At 42.3% G+C, this 24,257-nt stretch overlaps 3 protein-coding genes across 3 annotated transcripts; 1 reads left to right on the top strand and 2 right to left on the bottom strand.

The window, feature by feature from the left end:
- The first annotated feature begins 2,334 nt into the window (after positions 1–2,334).
- On the top strand, positions 2,335–4,637 carry LOC139210391 (uncharacterized). The gene is made up of 6 exons (XM_070840426.1): positions 2,335–2,414; positions 3,317–3,397; positions 3,512–3,621; positions 3,739–3,810; positions 4,108–4,230; positions 4,551–4,637. Exons 1-6 carry the CDS (start codon positions 2,348–2,350, stop codon positions 4,635–4,637), a joined length of 540 nt encoding a protein of 179 aa, XP_070696527.1. The 5' UTR covers positions 2,335–2,347.
- Positions 4,638–6,474: 1,837 nt separating this feature from the next.
- Positions 6,475–18,646, bottom strand: appl1 (adaptor protein, phosphotyrosine interaction, PH domain and leucine zipper containing 1). Its single transcript, XM_070840328.1, has 22 exons — positions 18,479–18,646; positions 17,411–17,509; positions 17,251–17,310; positions 16,133–16,204; positions 15,843–15,930; positions 15,226–15,267; positions 14,600–14,658; positions 13,686–13,832; positions 13,357–13,439; positions 12,996–13,157; positions 12,409–12,597; positions 12,268–12,310; positions 12,117–12,173; positions 11,489–11,580; positions 11,111–11,290; positions 10,525–10,577; positions 9,957–10,131; positions 9,631–9,667; positions 9,399–9,539; positions 9,263–9,313; positions 9,045–9,134; positions 6,475–8,892 (listed from the first exon to the last, which is right to left on the bottom strand). Exons 1-22 carry the CDS (start codon positions 18,530–18,532, stop codon positions 8,740–8,742), a joined length of 2,127 nt encoding a protein of 708 aa, XP_070696429.1. The 5' UTR covers positions 18,533–18,646; the 3' UTR covers positions 6,475–8,739.
- An 822-nt stretch (positions 18,647–19,468) lies between these two features.
- LOC139207739 (kelch-like protein 10) lies at positions 19,469–23,123 on the bottom strand. The gene is made up of 6 exons (XM_070837494.1): positions 22,990–23,123; positions 21,876–22,365; positions 21,011–21,619; positions 20,248–20,397; positions 19,977–20,027; positions 19,469–19,828 (listed from the first exon to the last, which is right to left on the bottom strand). Exons 1-6 carry the CDS (start codon positions 23,121–23,123, stop codon positions 19,469–19,471), a joined length of 1,794 nt encoding a protein of 597 aa, XP_070693595.1.
- Between the last annotated feature and the right edge of the window lie 1,134 nt (positions 23,124–24,257).

Genomic DNA, 24,257 nt, shown 5'->3' with positions numbered 1-24,257 from the left:
ATTATTCTTTCTTATTTGCTTTCTTGCAGACAGTTAAATGAGAATATCAATATATATGTGAATGGGATTAGTAGTTTAATTGTTAAACTGATTTTGTTACCTTTGCACCGCCGGCTGTTTTCCCATTTCCAGTCTTTGTGTTAAGCTTAGTAAAAGTGGCTGCTTCACAGATGTGAGAGTGGTATCAGCTGAACAAGCGAATTACACAAAATGCCTAACTTTTCCCTTAAATTCTGTTGTGTCGGGGCACCCTGGGGGCTCACCTGGTAGAGTGCGTACCATCAAGGCTTTGTCCGTTATACTGCAGCAGGCTGGCTTTGAATCCAGCCTGTGCCTCTTTGCTGCATGTCGTCTCCCTCTCTCTTTCCTGCTACTCACAAGCTGTCCGATCTAATAAAGCATTAAAATGCAAAAAACTGATCTTTAAAAGAAAAGATCTGATTGTATTGATGCACAACAAGTGGGGTTACGGTTAGGTTTAGGGGCAGGTTATGGTTAGGGATACCACTAACCCCTCACATTGTCACAATGAAGAAACGACGTGCACAAATCCTGTGAGAGTCGCAAATCTGTGGTTACTGTTTGACTAAAAATATACTTGGTTAAAAAAAATGTTGTCAAGAATGGAAGAGACATTTTATTGATCCATCCATCCCCTCTGTGGCCATTTAACAACATCATTCTCCCTCTTTTCCTCCCAACAAACAGGAGTCATCATGACTATGGCAGCTAGAGGACTAATAATATAATGATATTTATTATATTCTTGGAAGGACAGTTTTCATGAGAGTACAGAGGAATGATAAATAGCTCATTAATTCATACGATGAATCAATTATGATCACATGATTACTCAATATGACAAATAAATACTTCCTACTTAATATTAAAATAAAATATGAAGACATTTGTTCTGTGTTATACATCATTTATACTTAATACATTGCTCATAAATGCTTAATAATTTACCTCTGTGTAATAATTTGTAATAATAATTTTTGATACATCTTTTTTTTTTTTTTATTCATACTTTTATATATTTATATTTTACTTGTGTTTGAAGTGTATTCTTATTCTTATTCTTTTGGAGCTGTGTGTAACAAAAAGCATTTTCCCCCTGGGGATTATTAAAGTGATTCTGATTCTGATTCTGATTCTGATTCTGATTCTGATTCTGATTCTGATTCTGATTCTGATTCTGAATAAGGTAAGTTATGAGATGAATGCACCTAATCAACATCAACACACACATGACAAGTGAAAAGCTTTAATGCTATTTGGCAGCAAACTGAAGATACAGAGCTGCAGACTGTGAGAAAACAGAAACTAAACGCAGACCAAATGCAACCCAGACACAACCGTCTGTGTCAGCTCTGCAAACAGCACCAGGAGGAAGAGATGGAGCAGCACTTCCTCCAACTCTGCTGTCTGCAGGACCACATAGGAACCAAGGTCGTACCGTCAAAATAAAACTCAATACAACAATAGCTCAGCTCACTCTCAGACCAAAACTAAAGTCAGTATTTATACTTTCAGGAAAACTGACGGCACTCCCTATTTCTATTACACTACATATTTCAGCTATAGCTCATCTTATTATCGTAGGATATACATTCTTTTATTTGTTACTCCTTTTTTCATATACTACAGATACACACTTCTCACAATCAACCAATGAATCTATCTACACACAAGTGAGTCCTGCCATTTTCTAGCCCCTCCATTATTTTGTAGTCTAAAAACTCTTAGTTTGTTTTCCTTATTTGTATATCAGTCACAATAACTTATATCACAAAGCCAAGTGTACAAAATAAGGAGGTAAAGAAAATAAGGAGCAACTTACATGTCACATATATTCACACAAACACAAAATGATCATCTCATATATTCCAGTATTGTATTGCAGTTTTCTATGTGGCCACTTTCACATTTGTAAAATATCAATTTGCAAAAAATGTATATGTTTTCTATTACTTTCATTGTAGTATACTATGTTGTACAGTCCTGTCCTACTATTTACCCTACATTTAAATGTCCGCACAAATCAACAAGCGTGCTTTTATTTTGAAGGCTCCGTGAGCGGGCGTAGTGTTTTCCGTGTGTGTGTGTGTGTGTGTGTGTGTGTGTGTGTGTGTGTGTGTGTGTGTGTGTGTGTGTGTGTGACGGTGAAAGAGCAGTTGTGTCTAATGCCTGCGCTTCCGCTGCCACCGTGTACCGAGCTGACAGCAGCCAGGATGACAACACAACACACACACACACACACACACACACACACACAGCTGCTGCTCTATAAAACCACTCACACACGGAGAGACACAGCCAACAGCAGGAGCTTTCTACCTGAACCATGGGCATCATCATCTCACACATCTTCTCCAGGTTCACCTCCAAGACGCCTGTCAGGATTTTAATGGGTGAGATTTGATAACTTTTATTCTAGTAACGTTTATTATTATATTATATTATATTATATTATATTATATTATATTATATTGTATTTTATTATATCATATTATATTATATTATATTGTATTTTATTATATCATATTATATTATATATTATATTATATCGTATCGTATCGTATCGTATCGTATCGTATCGTATCGTATCGTATCGTATCGTATCATATTGTATTGTATTGTATTGTATTGTATTGTATTGTATTATATTATAATAAAAAGTATCAATAGTTGTTTCAGAGGGAAATATTGTGCTTTTTATTTCACTGCACTTATCTGACAGCTTTAGTTACTTTATGAATGAAGTGTTCTGCATCCAAAACATGTGTAAAACTTAAAATCTGATGTTGCGTTATAAATCAAACTACCCAACAGTTAATACAAGCACAGCCAACTGTAGTTTGATCATTTAGAGGTTTGGACTGAGCATTGGAAAGGTGTCACTCTGGGCTCAATCAACTGAGTCACGGGGGAAATAATCAGCAGATGAATCTATAATGAAAATAATTATTAGTTGCAGTTGGATGCAGCTGCTCCACCTGATCCCACCTCACCAGTCAAATCCTGCTTTTACATGAATGCATGAGTAATAATAATCTAATGATATAATATAGAACAGTGTAACAGTCTGCTTAGAGTACTTTTACTTTTAATACATTTTCAGACTTAAGTAAGTAAGTCAGTGCTTTTACCACAGTAAAGGATGTGAATACTCCCTCCACAGCTAGAGTTAGCGTTACTTACCACTTAGTTGCATGTTTTCTCTATGTGTGTGTGTGTCTGTGTGTGTGTGTGTGTGTGTGTGTGTGTGTGTGTGTGTGTGTGTGTGTGTGTGTGTGTGTGTGTGTTGCTGCAGTGGGTCTGGATGCAGCCGGTAAAACCACTCTGCTGTACAGACTGAAGCTGGCCGAGGTCGTCACCACCATCCCGACCATCGGTCAGTTTGATCTGTTTATATCAATGCACACATTAAATGGAAACTTTAGATAATACAGAATCAGAACTGAAACGCTCTTTGTGTGTGTGTGTGTGTGTGTGTGTGTGTGTGCAGGTTTTAATGTAGAGACAGTGGAGTTTAAGAACATCAGCTTTACAGTTTGGGATGTTGGTGGCCAGACGATCATCAGACCTCTGTGGAGACATTACTACACCAACACACAGGTAACACTACTGCTGTTACCACGACGATGACGACGACCCACTAAAAGCTGGGTTAGGGTAGAACATTTGCTATAATGTTGTCTGTCTGTCTGTCTGTCTGTCTGTCTCTGTCTTCAGGGTCTGATATTTGTGGTGGACAGCAACGACCCCGAGAGGATTAAAGACGCTGCCGACGAGCTGCACAGGATGGTACCCAGCTTACCTCTGTAGTTAGTAGCTGTGTGATTAGAGCTAGTTAGTAATATTACTGTAACAGCACTGTAGTGCAGAGAAGATGTTCTGAATGTCATCAAAAGGATTCAGAGTCAGTTCAGTTGATGATCTTCATTCCGACCACGATCAAGACATTGATCAGCTCTACTGATTAAACTGAATTACATGAGAGGAGTGCGTCCCTCATCGGCTGATATCTGAGTTAGAAACTCATCCGACCCTTCCTCCATCCTTCCCCTGGAACTCATCATGCTGGGTTTTTTTGTGTTGCAGGTGGGAGAGGACGAGCTGAGGGGCGTGGCCTTACTGGTGCTCGCTAACAAACAGGATTTGCCCAGAGCCATGTCTGTCAGTGACATCACCGAGGCCCTGGGCCTATCAGGAGTCTCACAGCCGGTAGGTGTCCAATGCAGTATATTCAATTTTATAGATGTGACTGTTGGCCTCTGACAAACCCACTGACAAACCCACCACATGAGAGGAAGTGTACCCCCAAAGCCTGTCGCACACCGTTTGCAGAAAAATGTTTCTGAACACAGAAGCCCTGGCAAAAGGTTTTAGAGTCTCACACATACAGCGGCTTGCAGCGAGTTGCAGCAGCTGTTTTTAGACTAACTACAAGGCGCATTGATTGGGTTGAAATAGTTTTTTTCCAATCAGTCCAGGTTTTAACTGCGGCTGAGCTCACGTCTTTGTCCCTCTGTGTGTCTGTGCAGTGGTTTGTCCAGGCGTCCTGTGCCGTCAGCGGTACAGGTCTGGTCGAGGGTCTGGACTGGCTGTCCAACCAGATTATGAAACATTAAGCACAGAGAACAACGAGATGCTGCTGCCTGCTGCTTTGTCTTGTTTCCTGCTGAGTCTTCAAACATGTCATGTCATGCTATGACCTGAGCTGAGCCCAGGAGAAAAACATGAAAGATCCCTCTTAGCTTCGACTTGTTCGATGGACTTCGATCATTTCCCATCATCTTACTGCTGCGTTCACAGTACTCAGACAGTCCCGTAGATCTCAGCGTTCTCCTGGAAAACATGTGCAATATAAAGTTTGTGCCGCACTCATGTCTCTTCAGAAGATTTTAGCGCGCCCAACAGCTGTTACACTGCAGCGGATGGTGTAAAAATGATATGTGTGCCTTTAAAGCATTCCTACTGACGTCATAATTGGCTTTACAAGTCAGAAGTAACCAAAATCCAAACCCCCATGTTGGGAACCGCTGTTTTAACAACCAGGTGGATCATTTTTATGGGAAACCAATTTACCTGCACTGATTCTCTCCATGATTTCACATACTCACTAATTACTTTATTACCCTGTTCCTTCTTTTAGACCCACAAGTTTTGTACTTTTATCATTTCTTGTCACATTTTTTGTGTTCCTGTAACTAGCTTAGGTATTTCTGTAACACTACGTCATGTTCTATTTTTTGCAAATGTTATAGACAATGCGTCTTTATAAACATGTCAATTTTTATATTCATAATTCCTTTTGTTCGTATTTATTTTATAATAAAGTTGTCATAGTGGCCAGTTTGCTTGTTTTATTTTAAATACAGACTTAGTATAAAGTAGATAATCAGTTTGAAAAGCTGAAAGTGTGAAAAAGCTATAATTGATGGATGAACAGTTAGCTAGGAGTGAAAAATATGTAAAATGACTCTGTTGCTTTGTGCCATTGCTCTCCAGCTGTGTGAACCTGTTTCTGGCTCTGACCCATACTCTAAACCTGGGCCTTTTCCTGGTTACTTGAACCTGAACCCATCACCCTGAAATCTGTACCTGCCTGTCTGCCGTTCAGACGGCCTTCCCAGTTCTGACCCTTGCCCGTCTCATGATACAGTAAGATTTAGCTCCATTTTGGTCACTAAATCCCTGAACTCTTCCAGAAGCTCACTGGTTCACATCTGGGTCCTGTTCCTTGCTGCCTCACGTCCACCACTGTGATGAATAAATGGAGCTGTCATCGACACAGTTCATACTGACACCAGTTAAACCAAAGCATTGTGCTATAGTGCCAAATTACCTTTTTTTCCATAAATTCCACTGTTATACAATCATTTTTGGGTTAAATAGCTTTTTCCAATAATGTGTTTTTGGGGAAAAGATCAGAAACAAGGCAGGCATGGTTTCTTCATCATCACACTGTTTCTAGAACAAAACCACACCTGTAATCTGTATCAATTCTGAATATATTTTGGGCTGATTTAGCGACTTTCTGACATGGACAGACACACTTTGTGGATCTGAACTTTTTCCCAAGTTTTATTTCAAGCACAGAAGTCAGAATTCTCCTTATTTGTAGATTTATTTTGAAATCTAAATACATTTAATTATATATTTATGTATTTTATTAATGTATCTCTCATTTTCTTATATATTGTATTTTATTATATTTTTGTTTTTGTACATTTATTTCCAGTATCAATAATGTACTTTACAACACAAATTCTACAATATAATTTTACAAAAACTGTGACAGTTTGAGGTCCTGAAAATGACAGCTGAGAATCCATTTCTTAAACTATGCTATAAAAACCCACTTACTAGCATTCTAAATTCACAGATAGAAAACTTTCCCTGGAAGTCTCGTAGCTCGTGGAGGTTGGTTTAATCTAAGAAGGTCTGCAGTCTGACTCGGACAGGTGGAGTTAGTGCTTTATTTTCCACAGAAAAGCCTTTTTATTATTCATGACACTGACACAATTATGACTGAAACATATTTACAGCTCAACATCATCGATCCCATTGTGTTTTGCTGTGTCAGTAAAGTGCACCTCCATTCACTCCAATCCTTCACCTGGTTACAGCAAGAAAACATCCTCCCAAAAAAAACTAAAAACAAAAAACTGACGGCTCGTCTGCTGGACAGGCCTCCGTGTCCATGATGGAACTGAAGCTCATTCAGTTGTTTCTCTACAGATAATCACTGGGAATCACTCTGGTTAAAGGCAGGTTAATGATTAAAACCTGTGAAAAACTGAAAAGGACGCAAACAACGACCCAGATAAACATCCGTGAAAGCAGAGATAAATACTGTGATGTCAGGAGAAACAGCCTGACTCAGCTGATGATTTGGCAGAGATGATGTCGGACTGTCTTCAGGAAATATGACCCTTCCATAGATTTCAGCTGATCAGAAAGTTGAGCCCAAACTTCCCAAATTTTCTTTCTATTTGCAAAACTGTCAACAAATACAGCAAAAGTGATCAGACTTGGTTCTAGAAGTCTAATTTTGGAATAATAATAATAATAATAATAATAATCATCATCATCTTCAAATGAAAAGGGTTTAAAATCAGATTTTAGTTTCCCACTCTCGGGGTCTCCCGTGGCAGCCATGTTGGCTCCAGTTCTGACATCATGCTGATGCACAGTGCATACAAACACAATGAAATGCTGGGATGCTTTACACATCGTGGCTAATGTCATTTCTCTACAATGACCGAAACAAATAAAGAACAGAAAAAGGCAAATTCTGAAAAATAAAGAAGTTAATTTTGGCACTGGAAGTCACTGAAGGCAGAACTGACCTTTGACCCCAGAGGACCCCGGTCTTTTCATTCATAGCTACTGCGATTAAAGCTAAACGTGGTGCCGTGGTTACAACAGCACATCATTCGTCTTCGATAACATTTTTGCATAAAATCGCAGCCATTATGTCCAACAGTATCTGTGTTTCCAAGTCATGACACACTCGGGGAGCTCGGATTTTAGGATTTCCAGGTCAATAAATTAACATTTGGTAAAAACCGGGTTAAAAGTTTTGTTTTAACAGCATTTAAATAACTGTATTTCACTGCAAAGCAGCTCGTAACTACGTGTTGAAACTACAGTTAGACTGATACATGTGCACATGTAATCTGGAGACTGTCCCCACAGGAAAAACTATCTCCTGTATGTTCACATGCTTTGACCTACGCTAACGTTAGCCTGACAGGGATCTCTAGAGGCCGAGAGAATTCTCACTCGTCCATTAGGAAGAAGCTTGACGTGATGTCTTTATAACAGCTGATGTTGTTACTGATGTTTCCCAGCCGTCAACAGGTCGTAATGCTAATGTGAGGTGTTTTGGAAAGCAATGACAACCAACATGTTGGCAACCGCACATCTGATTATTCGACGGGACCCGGGATTATAAGCGGGAACCATTTTTGCTTGAAAATGTACTTAATGATTAGTGCTCCTTTTTCTCTTCAGTTTCAGGTTTCAGGGCTTTGCAAGGTGATTTTCATTCTGCGGTGAAATGAATGAAAACCCGCAACTGCCTGGAGGGATGGAAAGATTATAATTAAAAAAAAAAAAAAAATCCAAACCACTGCAGGATGCTCTAAAAAAAAAAAAACATCACAACAGGAAGGACTCTTTGATCCAGGTAGCCAGGGAAAACTTCACCTACAGTCAAAGAGCCCTTCATCAAGCGCTGACATGGACACTGTCCAAGTCTGCCTTCTCCCACATCTTTTTTTCTCCCACATCTTCTTCTCGTGTTGTTTTGCTTTAAATGCTCCGTCATTGCAGGTAGCTCTTTTTATAAAATAAACATAAAAACAAAAACTTACAGGTAAATCTATATTAGTGGAGCCGGTATAAAAAGCAGCATTTTTGTTTTTTTTGTTTTTTTTTACACACAGAATGAAACACAAGTCCATGCCGAGACGTTTCCGCGCCTACTCCCCTCCTCCTCTTATAGCGAGGCTGCGTTTAGTTTATCGTCCATTTTCAGAGTGGCAGGCTCCACCACAAACTTCTAACAGAGTCTGGCAGAGAAGGAGCGCATGTTTTTCAGTCCTAGGCAGCCCCCGGCGGGCGGGTGTTGTTTCCCTTCCTCTGATTCCTGAGCTGTTTGCTCTAGCAGTACCAGCTGGGACTCGCCTGGGTGGCTAAAACGTGCGTCCTCCGTTAACCGGGTTAGGCTTCAGACTCGCCCTTCTTCTTCCCCTCCTCCCCGGCATCACTGTCCTCCGATTGGCTGTTGCTAAGCACTAAGAATTGTCCGTCGGAGGCAGACGGGTTAGCGGGGCGACTCGAGGCGGCGATCAAGCGGCTCTGTTCCTCCAGATCCTGGAGCCCAGACGGGGAAAATGACAGCACTCGAGTTAAGTCGGTCCCAAAATAAAGGCACATGTCTGCTCAGGGGTTGAAGGCCACTTAATGTATTAGTGAATTGTGGGTACAAATAAGCAACTATGTTTTAGTGTGAGATTAAAGGTCACCTTCTCTATCTGTCTCTGTTTGCTGAGCTCTTCCTGCTGTTTCTCTTTGGCCTTGTCCTGCTCCTTCCTCTTCTCCACTGCCTTACGGTCCTGCACAACAGAGACAACAAGACGGCGCAAAGAATGACTTGTACAACAGCACCTGAAGGTACCATTACCATCACCAAAGTGTGAGTGCCTTAGCGTTAGCGTTAGCTTCAGTGTCACGTCGTTCTCACCATCTCAGAGTGGAAGGCGATCTGCTTGGCCAGGCCGATACTGTCACAGATCTGAAAGAGACGAGGAGGACAAACGGGTCAGACAGGCCGCTCGGAGCGGTAGAGCGCGACACTGACAGACGGACGCGCCGGCTACCTTCTCTCCGTCGTTGTTGGACTCAAAGATGTAGCAGATAAATCGGCTGTCAACCCGCCCGCCTGCCGCCTGCAGAACGAAACCAAACAGCCTCTTGTTGTCCTGATGGGACGAACACTGAACTACACTGGAGAGGGGGAACTACAGGAGAGGAGAGGAGAGGAGATGATGAATCATTAGAAACACATCTGAGACCAAAACTATCTGAGCAGAGAAACAGAGGCCATCTTACCCTGAGTCGGGTGACTTGTGTCTGAGGATCAATGAGCCTGAAAAGCAAAATGCGTACATTGATATCAAGACTTGTTCCTGCAGAGAATGGAAAGTTTCTAAAATGAAATATTATGGAAAAATAGTTATTAATATCCTTTTCAGTCTGTCCCACTTGATGGAAAAGTAATGTGAGGTACTGCTTTATCATTTATATTACCTTTTTGTATTCAGGGACCAAACCAATGGCACTTTAATGGAAACATTAGCTAAAGCAGAAATGTTTTACAACATTAAATCTCTGTCACACACACACACACACACACACACACACACAGTGGTCCCTACTTGAGGCAGTCACAGGTGACCAGCAGGTGTGATTCGGTCATCCTGAAGATGTTGTGGATGGCTCTGGCTGCAAGGATCTGCCTCATGGTCTCAGAGATGACATCTGCAGACTCAGCAGTCCTCACCTCCATGGAGCCCAGGAAGCGAACGATGAAGAGTTGGTGGAGGATCGAGTCTTTACAGCAGATGAGGGAATATTAACCAGAGAAACATCGCAAATAAAAAAAAACAACAACCAGGATGTCCTCACTGCTGAGGTTCTTATAAACCCAAAATATAAACCCAATGAAGCCTAATTCTCATGTGTCCAAGTGTGTGTTCAAGTGTGAAGTGGTCTCAGTGCTGCCCTCTGTGACTTATGAGGTAAAAAAACATCCACTTCATAGTTAAAGTGGAGACGTTCTGCCCTCCATCCACAAGGGGGCAGCAGTGTACAAAGTTTGGCGTACAAGAATAGAGCAGAGATGACACTGGACTTGAAAGCTTACTCTGACATTTTCATTAACTGAAACGGTGACAAAATCAGACCGAAATGAGTCCCTGCAACAGAAACCATGAGAGACGATACCTTCACTGTCTTCTGATGTGCCGTCTCCTGACTCTCCGAATGGATTACTCCTTCTGTGGCCACACAGAAACACACAGGATATTAAACACTAACCAGCAGCTGCTGCAATATCTAGACAGGACACAAGCTTTCTCCCCCCACATACAGGCCAACACTTACACACATCATGACAAATCATGATTGATCGAATAGGTGCTGTTCATCAGCCAATATTCATTTATTTCAATTTTAATATCCACAGAAAAAAAATAGAAGAACACGGGGAGTGATTTCCCACATAGCTTCTGTGTGTGGAAAGAGAGGTTGCTGTTGAGTTTGTTTAGATTTTATAAACTGAGCATCACAAACTAAGCTCCATTCACAGTTGTACTGTGGAGGCAGGAATCTTAGAGACAGACGTCTGCATAAAAAAAAAAAAAAAATCTACTTGCCTGAAGAGATGCCACTTCACGCAAGTCAGACAATATATTTTTTTTTTAACAATTTGGGTGAACTGATCCTTTAAAATAATTTGCAACACCCAGTCAGTCATTTGCACTCGAGCTCAACAGCTTGACGGAACAATCTGCCGTGCACATGAACACACCTGCCGGACTGTGCTGCGGTCTTGCTCTGTCCTAAGTTCTCGTCGCTGACGGGGGAAATGATGTCAAACTGAATTGGCGTATCCGGGGCAACCAAAGCATCCAATGAAAGCACAGAGAGGGCAGGCGACGGCTCCGAGCCCACAGAGCTGATACTGCTCGCTCGGCCCACACGCCCTTTACTGGAAAGCAGAGAGAGAGAGAGAGAGAGACGTCTTGCTGCTGGAGGTCTGACTTGCACAGTTTTACCACAGAAATCTGATTGGCCACCAAGGGTCCATCTCCATCATATCTGGCGGCTGATAGGTTCTGAGGTTGCTGATCACAGCGTGTAGGTAAGTGTTTGCTTTTCATGTGTGGTGAAGACAAGACAGACACACCTGCTGGGTCTCATGCTCTCGTGTCTCTGCTGAAAGGATGGCGACGGCGTCACAGCTTCAAGAGCTGATTGGTTCACTCTGGCTGCCAGCTCCTGCCAACAGGACGACAGTGCTGTCAGCATTAACCAGTAGGAAAACACTTTGAATGCATAAAATCAAATAGCTTTTCAAGAAAGTTGTTGGCAACTTTTTTTTTGCAGTGTCTTCCGACTTCTATTTCATACTGTATATGTTGGTACTGTAAAACCTTTATATTAGATTATTACACACCAAGTGGCCAAAAGTATGTGGACACTTGAACATTGCAGCCATATTTTTTCTTTAAATGGTATTAATGTGCTGTTAATGGGCCCCCTGGTGGCAGGAGAGTAAAGTACTGTGTTACGGACTGTCACTGACACTTTCTCCCATGGCAGTCAAACCAACTTTTGTCTATAGCTAGTCATGTTATTGTAGTAAATAGTTATGGTGACTATGGATCTGCAGTGGCTGTGGAAGTGCCAGGCCACATGAGGTCGTCAAATGTGGACGTGTATTTTGCTCTGAGCGGACTGACTGTTTTTCCAGCTGGGAGAAACTAACGAAAGATGCTAAAAGTTCCACTATGACCAAGTAAATGGACACTGACCTCTGCGTTCTCGCTCAGGTAGATCCTTTTGGAGATGTTGTTGATGGTGGAGATCCACTGGTGGAGGAAGCAGCAGTGAGACGGCATGAGGAGACAATAGAACTGCTGACAGTCAATACAGAGCAGCTCATGTGACAGAAAAACATTTTACCTCCTCGCAGTCCTTCCTGCTCTCCGACTGCAGCGTCACCACTCTGACACGACACAAAGTAAGAAAAAGGTAGCACATTTAACCATGAAGTGGCATTTATACTTCTGTATAACTCTTTAAAATGGAGAGAGGTGTTCTCACTTCTTCCCATCGAAGGAGGTGACCTGGAAGCAGAAGCGGCGGTCGTCACTGTCCACCGCCATGACAGAACAGTTGTCCAGGTCTGTGACCAGCCCACCCGCCACCTCGCCCCGGCCCTGCTGCATCAGGTTACCGCCCTGCGTGAAGAAGTACTGACGCTCCCAGGACGACGACACCAGCCCCGTCTTACTGAGAGACAGACAGAAAAAAAACACTTTAACTGCTTGGACAAATAAACGAACGACAAATAAACATGTAACGTGTTTCCACTTTAATGCCGGATACGAATACAGCAAAAACAGCAATGACAGAACATATCTTACAATTAAACTTAAACAGTTTAACCACTATTATTGATGGAACTGGTGACCAAAACAAAGGAAAGTTGTATTAAACTGGAATTATCCTTTAAAACTATTTCCTGTTGGATTTGAAAAATTCAAACATTGGTGCCCCAAATGGTAAATTCAAACAAGGGTCATCTTTCTATAGCCAAAGATTTCAGACATGAGAATGGCTTCAATGATGGTGTGATCAGATAGAACTGATAGATTGAATAAAAGCATTCAAATAAGTGTGCGTCCTACTTGCGGATGTACAGGTAGCCCTGTTTCCTGGTCAGGTTGCGACACACAGGTGAGTGGGCGGGGTCAGGGTCACACGGCGCATACAGCGGGTCACATGTTCTCTCCATCTGCTGGATGGTTTCCTGCATCTGCCCAACCTCCTCCTCCATTTCACGCCGCACACTACACACACACACACACACACACACACACACACACACACACACACTTGTCATTCACTGCTGATGTCTTCATAGCAAGTTTCCATCCATCTGCAAGTTCTTTAAACTTTAAAACTGAGTCAAAGTAAATAAAACAAAGTATTTAAGACCTGGACTGTAAAGAAGAATAAACAACTTTTGGGGGGGGGTAGGACTCTTACTTCTGGACACTGGTTCCTATGGTTCCCAGGAACTCTTCCCACTGCTGGGTGAGATTTTCTGAACCCAGCTTGAAGAAGCTGATCTGCACAGAGCAAAGAAAGATGAAGATAAAGATAAAGACATATCAGCAGGTTTGGTAGAAGCTCTGAACTAGGTTGGCAAAGGATGTCACATGTAATGATCATGTTTCCAGTCCTTTTCTTTGCCCTTCCTGGGCCCAATCAAACATTTTCACCGGCCTGAAATCTGTGTGTGTGTGTGTGTGTGTGTGTGTGTGTGCGTGGGTGTGTGTGTGCGTGCGTGTGTGTGTGTGTGTGTGCGCGCTCACCTGTGCCTGCATGTAGCCCAGCAGCGGCTCCAGCAGAGCCGTCTTCTTCTTGTACTGCAGCGTGTTAAGCGAGCAGAAATAGTGCATCATGGTCTGGTGCTGCTTCTTGCGGGAGGTGTAGACGTCCTCCACGGCCTCCGCCCGCAGCTGCAACACAAAGTAATATCATGTACTGAGATAATATCATATAACTGTTCATCAAGATAGTTGTATTATGAAACTTTTCATATTGCCACATAACTCCTGCTGACCATTTTCAGACACCTTAAGGAAGCTTCTGGTTTGAGTTTACTTCTATCAAAATCAACCAACATTTAAAGGAAAGATGGTCTTTTCCTGAAAATGGGTTGTTTATGCAGCAGAAAGGCGTGTAGGATTTCATTTAGTTTTTGAAATCAGTGCTACATGACCAGCAAAAAACAGAGAAAACAGACTGTGAGCCTACAACAACCAGAATGCTATGCAGCTATCCTCTTCCTCCTTCATACGCTGTAATTCCTCCGCACTCTATATTGGCTTATAAGTGGCACTGAATGTCTGACTACAGCATTAAACATTTAAACATTTTTTCTCACAGCGCGCATGCAAAAGACGCAGAGGAACAATCAGTAGCTTGCTAGCCAATGAGTGGGGAGCTCTGGGAGCAGGCAACATGGAGGAAGCCACGCTGGAATGATACAAATCTGCAAGATACCCCTTTAAATGTACTTTTATACAAATCATAGGGAAAACAGAGACAGTGATAAGTTCCAACCAATTGCTAGCGGACAAACTGTCAGTGCTTAATCTGAATTTGGCCTGTACACAAATGACAATTTTGAGGAAAGTTCCCAGGAAGTGATTTATATTATAAAGAAGTAACCAGAAGTTTCGCACATCTTGATGAACCCAGTGTGAACAGTGTTTCTGGTTACCTTGTCGTTGTCTCTCTTCTTGGATAGGCGGCTGTATCTGTTAATGGCTGTGTCGTGATCTGCAGACAGAAGCAGCCACGCTGGGAGGTGAGACTTTTTTGGTGGTTGAACATATTTTCGTTATCTCAACAGTAACACAGGTGAGAAAGGAACATAAAGCAAATTAAGACTAAAATACTGTGCTGGTTGTTCTTTCAGATTAAATGTTCAGGTGTTCATCTGGCACAAGCTGAAGCTCAAGTCTCAGTCAGAGTTAGTGTTTCTTTCTAGCTTCATTCAAATTAGGACAGACTGCCCTCCATCCACACAAACAAAAATATATGTTCAAGAACAATGTTAATTGATTTGATCGCATTAATGACGAATAAAAACACCAAACATTTGTTAATTTCAGCTTCAATAACAGGAGGATCTGCAGCTTTATTATTATTATTACTAAAATTATTATAACTATAAGTGCTGTTGACATAAAATGGGCTACTGACCAATCCTTAGCCTCTGGAGTTGTCAAAAACATTAACTAACTTAATCTTAGCGATTCAAGTGAAGGAGGGCTCACTGAGGTTAAGGGACTTCAAAAAAGACAAAGCAACTAATTGTAGCCTAAAGTAGCAGCTCTAACTTACCATCACTGGCTATTTGGAAGACTTCTTTCAGAGTAAGGATCTCTGGAGAGAGACAAAAAGGACAGGAAGTTTAAGTACAAGTGATGTTGTGCTGTTTCTGTTTCTGGGGACAACACATATTAGTACAAGTGTACTTTTTGTCTAGGTCTGCTTTCCTGGTTTGAGCTCCTTAGTGCCACAAATCTTGCATTTTAGACAGCAGTATGCTTCCAGTTTTGTGGGACCAGCCATTTTAGTGAAACCCTTTTCCTGTTTCAACATGACAGTGCCCCCACGCACACATCCAGGTCCATAAAGAACTGTTTTCTCTGTTTGGTGTGGAAGAGCTTGACCGGTCTGCGCAGCTCTGACCTGAACCTCATCCTACACCTCCGGGATGAACTGGAACACCGACTATGAGCCAGACCGCATCTCCAGACATCAGTGAGAGACCTCACGGACGCTTTCATGCCTACTACTTTTGGCCATGTGGTGCCCATGCTTTGCCAAGAACAAAACCCTTGTCGGTTGCTAATCTGACCAGTATGCCTGAAACAGTCTTTGTTCTATGAGCAAGAGCTGCAGCAGGGTTTGATTACAACTGCACTGCATGTGTGTTTTGTGTGCGTGCTTCTGACCTTTCAAGTCTCTCTCTTTAAACTGAGTTATGGGAAACATCATGGCGTCTGCAAGCTGGGTGGACAAGACAGCATGACAGGAACTTAACTAGAGAGAGAGAGAAAGAAAGAAGAAGAAGTTAAAGAAACTCCTAACCATGAGTCAGCTGAAAAAACCCCAGGGTGACAAACGAAGATGAACACAAATATTAATAGTAAATCAATTATAATAATAATCTCTGTGTTTGGCACATCCAGAGCGATACAACAAACTGGTCTGAGACGGCAGCTGTATTTGTCATCTCTCTCACCTCATCAATGACTTTTGCAAACTGCTGCAAGGTGGAGCTCATCACCTCATCATCGCCCCCGAGAGGAAAACGCTGCCGACATGGAGGAATGGATTAAACCGATTTCTTTGAGACAGCGGCAGTATGCTGCTGCTGTAGCAGCAAATAAGCATGAAAGGCACAGCAGAGAAGTCTATGAATTCCTGACAGTTTTCAGTATACCGCTCCTCACAACAAGTGTTGGTTAAATGTTGGCCTGAGGTTGTCTCCAGGGGGAAGGTCAGGGGTCGTCAAAATAATTACAGAGCTGTCAAGATCTTGTTCTGGACCACAGACAGATGGGCCAAAATTTCAATCCTATCTTAAAATCTAACCGTGTAGCCAATGCCCAGTGGTATAGTGAGGGAATATGTGTGTGAAGTAGCAGATAAGGCCAGTGGCTAGTGTTACAGTACAGGGCCTGTAGCTAGTTTGAAGGGCTGGCGGATAGTGCTATAAACCTGTTGCTAGGTTCATGAGACAATGGCTGGGGCCATAAGACAGATGATAGTGTTGTAAAGCTGCCGTGTGGTGTTTTAACGTTTGTGGCATCCGTTCTAGTCTTCTAATGCTAATGGCTAGTGTGACGTGGCCAGTGGCAAGTGTTACAAGGCCAGTAGCTAATGGTGCTTTATGGCCTGTGGCTGGTGTTTTAAGGCTGATAGCTAATGTTACATAGCTGGCTGTATAAGGCTAATGGCTAATGGCTCGCTGTGCGGCTCTCTGATGTTTTATTGCTCCGTGAGGATCGTGTTTTACTTTGACTGTCAAAGCACTTTGTAAACTCTGTTTTTAAAGGTGCTGTACAAATAAATGTATTATCATTATTATTTGTAGTAGTATCATTACTATCATCATCATTGTCAAAAGTTTTAATAGCTAGTGTGACAGGGTCATGGCTAAGATTGCAAAGCTAATAGCAAGGGTCATGAGGTCGATGGCAAGTGTTTTAAAAGAAGTGGCTTCTGTCATCAAGCTGATGGCTCATGTTTAGAGGTTAGTGGCTAGTGTTAAACGGCCAGTGAGTGGTACTATAAAGCTAATGTCTGCGGTTATAGCAGGATGGCTAGCGTCGCATGGTTCGGACTGGTATGTCGTACCTGTTTGTCGTATTCTTTCAGCAGTCTGGAGGTCAGGTGTGTCGCAGCACTCAGTTCATTCTGAAAAACAGCAGACAGAAATGAGCAGCTGGAGGCGTGAGAATGTTCTGACTCTGCATGCATAGCCATTGGCACTGTGTGTGTGTGTGTGTGTGTGTACCTGTGCATCATAAATCCTCTGCATGGCCTGATAGAGCTGTGTGCAGTAGTTGGAGATGGCTGCAGTGTCCTCTTCAAACACTCCCAGCAGAGAGCGTGTCTGCATGCAAAATACATCAGAAAACTGGTGAAAATTAAGTCAGTGTTAATCATTTCGCCAATCCATAAAACCTCAGCAAGTTATGGCCCCCACATCAAACCACACCTACACCTATCCAAGTAAACCCAGACCTGCTGCGTGTCCACACCGTTTTCAAGGTGTGTCTCACCTGCATGCCAGCAAGCTCGTCCGTTATTGTCATTCTCACCTTATCTGTCCTTGTGAGACATTAAGATAAGTATTGAATCTTGGTGTAATCCTGGTGGGAACCTGTTTTGTGATGTCCAGAATCACAGCTGTAAGGTTGAGTGGACCCAGTTGCATGACACAGGCCCACGATTTACTTTATAAACGAACTAAACCAAAACATCCAAACATTATCCATACTTATATTTACAGACTGACCCTTTTCTGGCGCTATGGCCACACCCCAATCAGTGAAGTCACAGCAGGCGTTTTGCCCTGGATTTGCCGCAGGAAACAGCACCACTTGCTGGGGGGTGTTTGAGCTCATCTGAGCAGTGCAGCTGCAGCTTTCTGCCATTTAACAATAACACAAAGCAGCGGGATGACACTGCTGTTTGGCTAAGTTATCACGGAAAGGAAGGGAGAGTAGAGGGGAGCTAGCTAAGTGGCTAAGGAAGTACCCTGCTATTCATCTAACGAGTTCATTTCTGTGCAAACCAACACTGAATGAAGTGCCTCTGTTTGACATTATGACCTCGCATCTTGACAGAAACTCCCACCAGCTGATCATCTTGATACTGATGCACAGCTGGTGTATCCTGTCTAAGCGGTCTGCTGACAAGCTGCGGTTAGCTGGGCCATTAGCGGTTAGCATGCTGCTTGAACTTGGCAAATCTTCGCTGGCTGATAGCAAACACTGAGCCCACAAAGACAGTTAGCCTAGCCGTCCAAGTGGCTAACGTCACCATGCTAGCTGAAACCTGCAGGGAAAGGAGCTGTTACCTGCGGACTGTCCTCCAGCGTCTCCTCTATCGGCAGTTTCTCTATCCCGGGCATGGCTGCGACTGGCGCGTCGGTATTTGGTGCGAATCCACGGAGAAACACAAACCAAAACGACCCGACAACTCCCACTCAAGATTTCTTGGCTACACGAATTTTCACAACACCCCAAAACAGCTCCTCCCGGCTCTGCAGGTCCCGCCCTCCAAATGGATTTTGATTGGTTAGAATAAACGTCCACGAATTTGATTGGTTTCTTGTTTAAAGGGGAAAAGCCGCCATTTTGGCTCTGACAGGGTTCGCCCTTCCGCTATACTCTTGTACGACAAAGAGCCATAATGGCGACCTGAAGAAAACGTTATTTATAATTTTATCAGGTTTACACGGTTACTTAAATCATAATAGTCGAGTAGATTCTTCTGGTTTAATGTATTTTTGTGTGATATAGGCTGTCATACATTTACATGTTAACAGATTGTAAGGTTTACCAATACTCAAAATGTCTTTTTAGAGATATAGTATTTAACTCAATGGGTTTCCATATTTTTACTTTATTGTTAATTCATTAATTTATTCAGTCTGTGAACTCACAGACTCAAAATAATAATAATGAAATGATAGAATAAAAATAAATTAAGAAATTGCACTCAAAAGTAATACACATATATACATATGGTAATACCATATGATATACAATATTTCTGCAAACATTTTTGTGGATACATATATATGTGTGTGTGCTAAAATAATGAATCCAGTAGTGCAGCTCCAAAACCCTTTAGGTAAAGCAGTGGCCTGTTATCAGTCACACAGACACAAAAAGTAGAAAGGCAGTGGCATTGTGTGTATCCATAATATAAATATACAGTATTTAGAAAAATATTTCTATAATGGAATATATAACAACACTTCTTTTAAGATGCAGAAACATTTTTATTTACTCAACAATGTCAGTTGTCATGCCACGATGGTTGGCATGAGTCCGGACTAGGTTTAGGTTCTGATGGATCCTCCTGCCGCTTTCTCCTCATTGGGGAACGCCACAGAACCACGAGGAAACAAGTTCTCCACCACGCTGTTGAGTCCGTGCAGCACACTGCAGCTCAGACCACTGCGAGGCATTTTAATGCAAGAAGCACTGCACCACATGCCAGCCTCCTCATCGTAGAACTCCACACTTGACATGTTTGCGTTGTCATATCCTCCGACCACAACGAGCAAGTCATCCACCACCTCAATGCCAAAGTAGCTACGAGGGGTGTACATGGATGGCACGGAGGTCCATGTGTTGGTCTGGGGGTCGTAGGCCTCAGCAATGCAACAGTTGGAGTTTCCACTAATGATACCACCAACCTAGGAGAGAGATGGTAGAGTGAGGAAACGCGTACTGAGCCTGGAGGTCACCCTGAATAAGTCTCACACCATAAGTTAAAGAAAATATACACCCAGGCTAAGATGTGGAGCCCCCAGTGCATACAGAGCATGCACACTATTGCCCTACTACAGGCTCACTGGTTGAGACTGCATTAGCGATGGACTTCCTGCTGGCTCCCTGCACACATGAGAGGCATAAAACAATTTAATGATGGCTGGCTCTTCTAGATTTACAAAATTAAAATCAGAATCTAACTAAATGCTTGTTTATGGTCCCATGGTTTATTACTTAGTGACCTTTGTGACCAAATCTCTTTAAACAGCCCCTGACGGTCCTTCAGTGGCACTAAAATTGTACAACCAAACCTCTGAGCTATTTATCGGTGCCACACACTTACTGCATAGAGGTGGCCCCTGCAGGCAGCAACCCCCAGGCCACTTCGGGAGTACCTCATGGGGGCGATGATGTTCCACTGGTTCATATCTGGGTCGAAGCACTCAGCTGAGCTGAGGCTGCGATGCCCGTTGTAACCCCCACATATGTAGACCTACAGGCAGACAGGTTTGGGACAGTTAAAATGGATTCCACGTCACACACAGGCAAAATAAAAGCTAGAGAGTCTGTATCATACTTTATAGCTTGTTCAAAGTCAGTAATGTGATACAATACTTTGATTCAACTTTTTAAGATAAGAGCTATGTGTGTCTGGCGTTACATGAGTTGGAGTTATTGTAATTGAAAAAATAATTGAAAATTCACAGATCATTGCGTATCACTGAAGATAATATGAACAGAATAGTAACAGATTTAGTTATTAATGACTGTGTAATTTAAAAATTATTCACAGCTTTAAATGTCTTTGTTGTTGAACAGTTATCTGCTAATGCTAATCGGAGTGTGCTTGTAAAAGTATTTTCTTTGTAAAAAAAAAAAAAGATTTTAAATCAAACATACCCTGGTAAAAAGTTGCGTGTTATCTTAAACTCCTGGTCATAGCAGACCAAGTAAGGCTTTGCAACCAAATAAAACAACCCCCTTGACTAATGTTAAGAACTCGACTAACATGTCAGACTGAAGGAAACAAGAACAACATTTAGTCTGATTATCAGGCTGGTCTGGTAGTAAACTGATAGTGTTTCAGTCATCTCTGCGTCACCCACCTTGCCATTTAGAGTTGCGCCACTGGCCGCACACCTCTTTGAACGCATGGGCGCCATGATGGTCCAGCGGTTAGTCTGGGGTTTGTAGCACTCGACTGTTTTATAGTAACTTTGTCTATCGTAGCCTCCCATGGCATAAATGCACCCATTGTGCACAGCAATGCTGACATAGCAGCGGCAGCAGTTCATGGATGCTACCTGGTGCCACGAGCAGGTGACGAGGTCAAACCTGTGCACGGTGTTCAGGTTAGCTACACGGCAGCGGCCACCGATTAAGTACACAAAGTTGTTGAGGACAGCAGAACCGTGGTGTGAGCGTGGAATCCCCTCAGTGCTCACAGTGGCCCAGCAGTCAGTTCGGGCATCATACACCTCCAGGCTGGTCACAGCAGTGCGGCCATTATTGCCTCCAGTCACCAGTAAGATGGCAGAAGGAAAGCGTGGGCGGCTCAGCAGGTTATTGTAGACATATTTTGAGCATCCACTGGCCCTATCCACAAATGCCATCACTGCAGCTTTGATAATGGGCACACATTCGATGCTTTCCTTTACCACAGCGTTGTTGATCATGTTTTTGAGGCAATCGGCAGTCATCAGGCCGAGCCGCACCTGGACACATATGAGAAGACAGCAGTTGAAAGTCGGGGTAAAAGTGTGGTTAGCTTAGCTTAGCATAAAGATTGGAGGCAGGGGTGAACTGCTTGCCTAGCTGTGTCCAAAGTTCAAAGGTTAAAAAAATAGTACATCCAATTATCCACCCTGACCCACTCCCTCAGACATTTTATGGAAGTGTTTTACATCTCATCACTTCCACCAACAATTTCCCAAATGCATGCTATGCTAAGCTGACTCCCTGTTTCGTTACCTTGGGCAACAGCACAGAGATGTGGCCTCGTCTTTGGTCAGGCTGGTGGTTAATCCAGTGGAGGATACCCTCAAACACCGTGTTTTCTCGTTTCACACTGAGGTGATCGTTCTCGATGATGGAAGCCAGCTGCTCCACAGAGAGCTGCAGGAACTCGTGTGAGACGCAAACCATCTCCTCAAAGTTGTTGAGGATGTAGAAGAAGACCTTGCGCTTCAGATCAGGGCAGTGGTAGAAGTCCACCAGCCTAAAGATGCCGATGCAGTTCGTCACGCACATCTGATCCTCCAGGAAGAAGCAGCAGGTCTGAAGGATCCCTGGGACCATGAACTGGTCAGCAGCTGCCAAAACCTCCACCACATTAGCCTCTGTCAGAGGAACGGAGTTGGTGTAAGCATAATTGATGATGTGGTGCATTATCTCCGGCGACACCCCAGGGATGGTGTAGATCTGCTTTTTTGAGGTCGACCAGACACCGGTGAAGAGAGTGCTGAGGACATCAGAGGACATCAGGGTATTAGAACACTGTTATAACATCTGGACCTTTTGGATCACACAGTCCCAGGAAAGCTGAACCTGGTCTTCATATGTAGAGAACTGAGTTGGCCTGATTTAATTATTGATTATTTGAAACAAGCCTGGACTTTTCAGTTCTTCAAAACTGCCGTAAGATTTATCTGGAGCTGGCATGGTGAAAGTCCTCAAATCTAAACCCTAAGTGCCTGCTTGGTCACAACTATATCATGGCAAAGAGTTATCAAGGTAAACCACATAAACCAAACGTTGATTATACTATTATATATGCTGTGACACATGTGAAACTAATATAAAAGTACAACGAACAGGTCCCGATATTCTTCAAGTAAAATATGTGAAAAAAAAATCTTGCTTGACCAAATTCCACTAGTGATGATGAGTCACAAGTAGACACTGCATTGCTTTTAAGGGATGTTAAAAACAGTGGGTTGACACGTAATTCAGTAAAAAAAAAAAAAGATGGAATAACACTATTTTCTTTTAGATGCAGATCCTCACCAGTGATCATTTTGGAAGTTTGCATCTGTGTGAAGAATCTGACATTAGCGTGTTTGCTTAGCTTAGGTAACCTACTCACCGAAAGTACAAGCTGCAGCTACAGAGGATGATCTTGTGGGCCTCGAACTCAACGTCACCCACCTTGACCACTACATCGCACAGCTTTCTCTCCACACGGAGCTCATTGAAGACTGCAGATGCCATGTCACTCATCTTTGTCACAATTTTTCTTCTGTGATAACTTAATGTGGCAAAAGCTTCTCCTTGTTCACTCTTGTTTTTGACACCTGAGTCAGTAATATTTCTCTCTGCTCTCTCGGTCCATAGAGAGCTTTTCAAACGTTTGGTTTTCCCCAGATAGTTGTAGAATGTCAGAATTCCGGACCTGTTGACACCTCTGGTTCTAGAGTGTTTTATTATGACGTAAATCTCTTTAGATTCTAGAGCTGAAGGAACAAGTACAAATGTAAGGTGTCTGTACTGCGACTGAGTGTCATACTAATACTCCACAACACAAGCTTAAAGCTTATTTCATTTCATTTTATTATATTTGTTTGTATTTACATGATCATCTCTTTCAAGATTTATTGATGAACAAAACTCTGTGAAATGATGGATCTATTTTGTATTTGATCGTCTCTTGGTGTAGGGAGCACATCGTTTCATTTATTGTGACACCATGGCATCATGTGGGCTTTCAGTAAGTGAAGAATGAGTGTAATGTCCTTTAAAGGTTTAATAGTTACTGTGCTGCACAGAGACCGGTGGTGGAAATTACATTCACTCCTGTACTGTACTTAAATACAATAATGAGGCAGTTTTTACTTTACCTAAGTATTTCCATTTGAGGCTACTTTCTACTTCTACTCCACTACAAGTCAGAGGTAAATACTGTACTTTTACCCCACTATATTAATTAATGAACATACTGCTGCATCAATAATTATAATCCAATAATATAACACACATTATTCTGAAATGGGTCATTCTGCATGACTATACTTTTAAGTACACTTTAATGCTAATAAGTTTGACCTCTACTTAAGTAGGATTTTGAGGGCAGAACTCAAAACGATGAGTAATCAGTCAAGAAAGTGAATTATATTCAGGCATTGCTCAATATGTGACTGAGCCTGCTTCAGTATGGAGTGAAGATAATTGTGTGCATCTCTGCAGTGATGATATTTCTGATGAAAACAACATGATAGTTGAACACATCTATGTAAAGATAAGAAAGACAGATAACATTTTTCACATAAATCATTGGTTTAAAAGCTAATTACTGGATTTAGTCACACCATGATAACAATAAATGTAGCAATGTGTATTTTAATACTCAACATTTCA

This window comes from Pempheris klunzingeri, chromosome 2, assembly GCF_042242105.1.
Source record: "Pempheris klunzingeri isolate RE-2024b chromosome 2, fPemKlu1.hap1, whole genome shotgun sequence".
Classification (NCBI taxonomy): domain Eukaryota; kingdom Metazoa; phylum Chordata; class Actinopteri; order Acropomatiformes; family Pempheridae; genus Pempheris; species Pempheris klunzingeri.
The sequence above is the reverse complement of the archived record's forward strand: the minus strand, read 5'-3'. Positions and strand labels throughout refer to the sequence as shown.

Bases quoted from the DNA above. Each gene is read 5' to 3' on its own strand.
- LOC139210391 (XM_070840426.1), top strand. From the start codon at position 2,348: ATGGGCATCATCATCTCACACATCTTCTCCAGGTTCACCTCCAAGACG. The intron at 2,415-3,316 runs GTGAGATTTGAT...GTGTTGCTGCAG, and splicing joins GCCTGTCAGGATTTTAATGG to TGGGTCTGGATGCAGCCGGT. The intron at 3,622-3,738 runs GTAACACTACTG...CTCTGTCTTCAG, and splicing joins ATTACTACACCAACACACAG to GGTCTGATATTTGTGGTGGA.
- appl1 (XM_070840328.1), bottom strand. From the start codon at position 18,532: ATGCCCGGGATAGAGAAACTGCCGATAGAGGAGACGCTGGAGGACAGT. The intron at 16,205-17,250 runs GTACGACATACC...CCATGTCGGCAG, and splicing joins TGAAAGAATACGACAAACAG to CGTTTTCCTCTCGGGGGCGA. The intron at 12,598-12,995 runs GTAGGACGCACA...TCTGTCTCTCAG, and splicing joins GGCTACCTGTACATCCGCAA to TAAGACGGGGCTGGTGTCGT.
- LOC139207739 (XM_070837494.1), bottom strand. From the start codon at position 23,123: ATGAGTGACATGGCATCTGCAGTCTTCAATGAGCTCCGTGTGGAGAGA. The intron at 21,620-21,875 runs GTAACGAAACAG...ATATGTGTCCAG, and splicing joins TCTCTGTGCTGTTGCCCAAG to GTGCGGCTCGGCCTGATGAC. The intron at 19,829-19,976 runs GTAGGGCAATAG...TCTCTCTCCTAG, and splicing joins TCTCAACCAGTGAGCCTGTA to GTTGGTGGTATCATTAGTGG.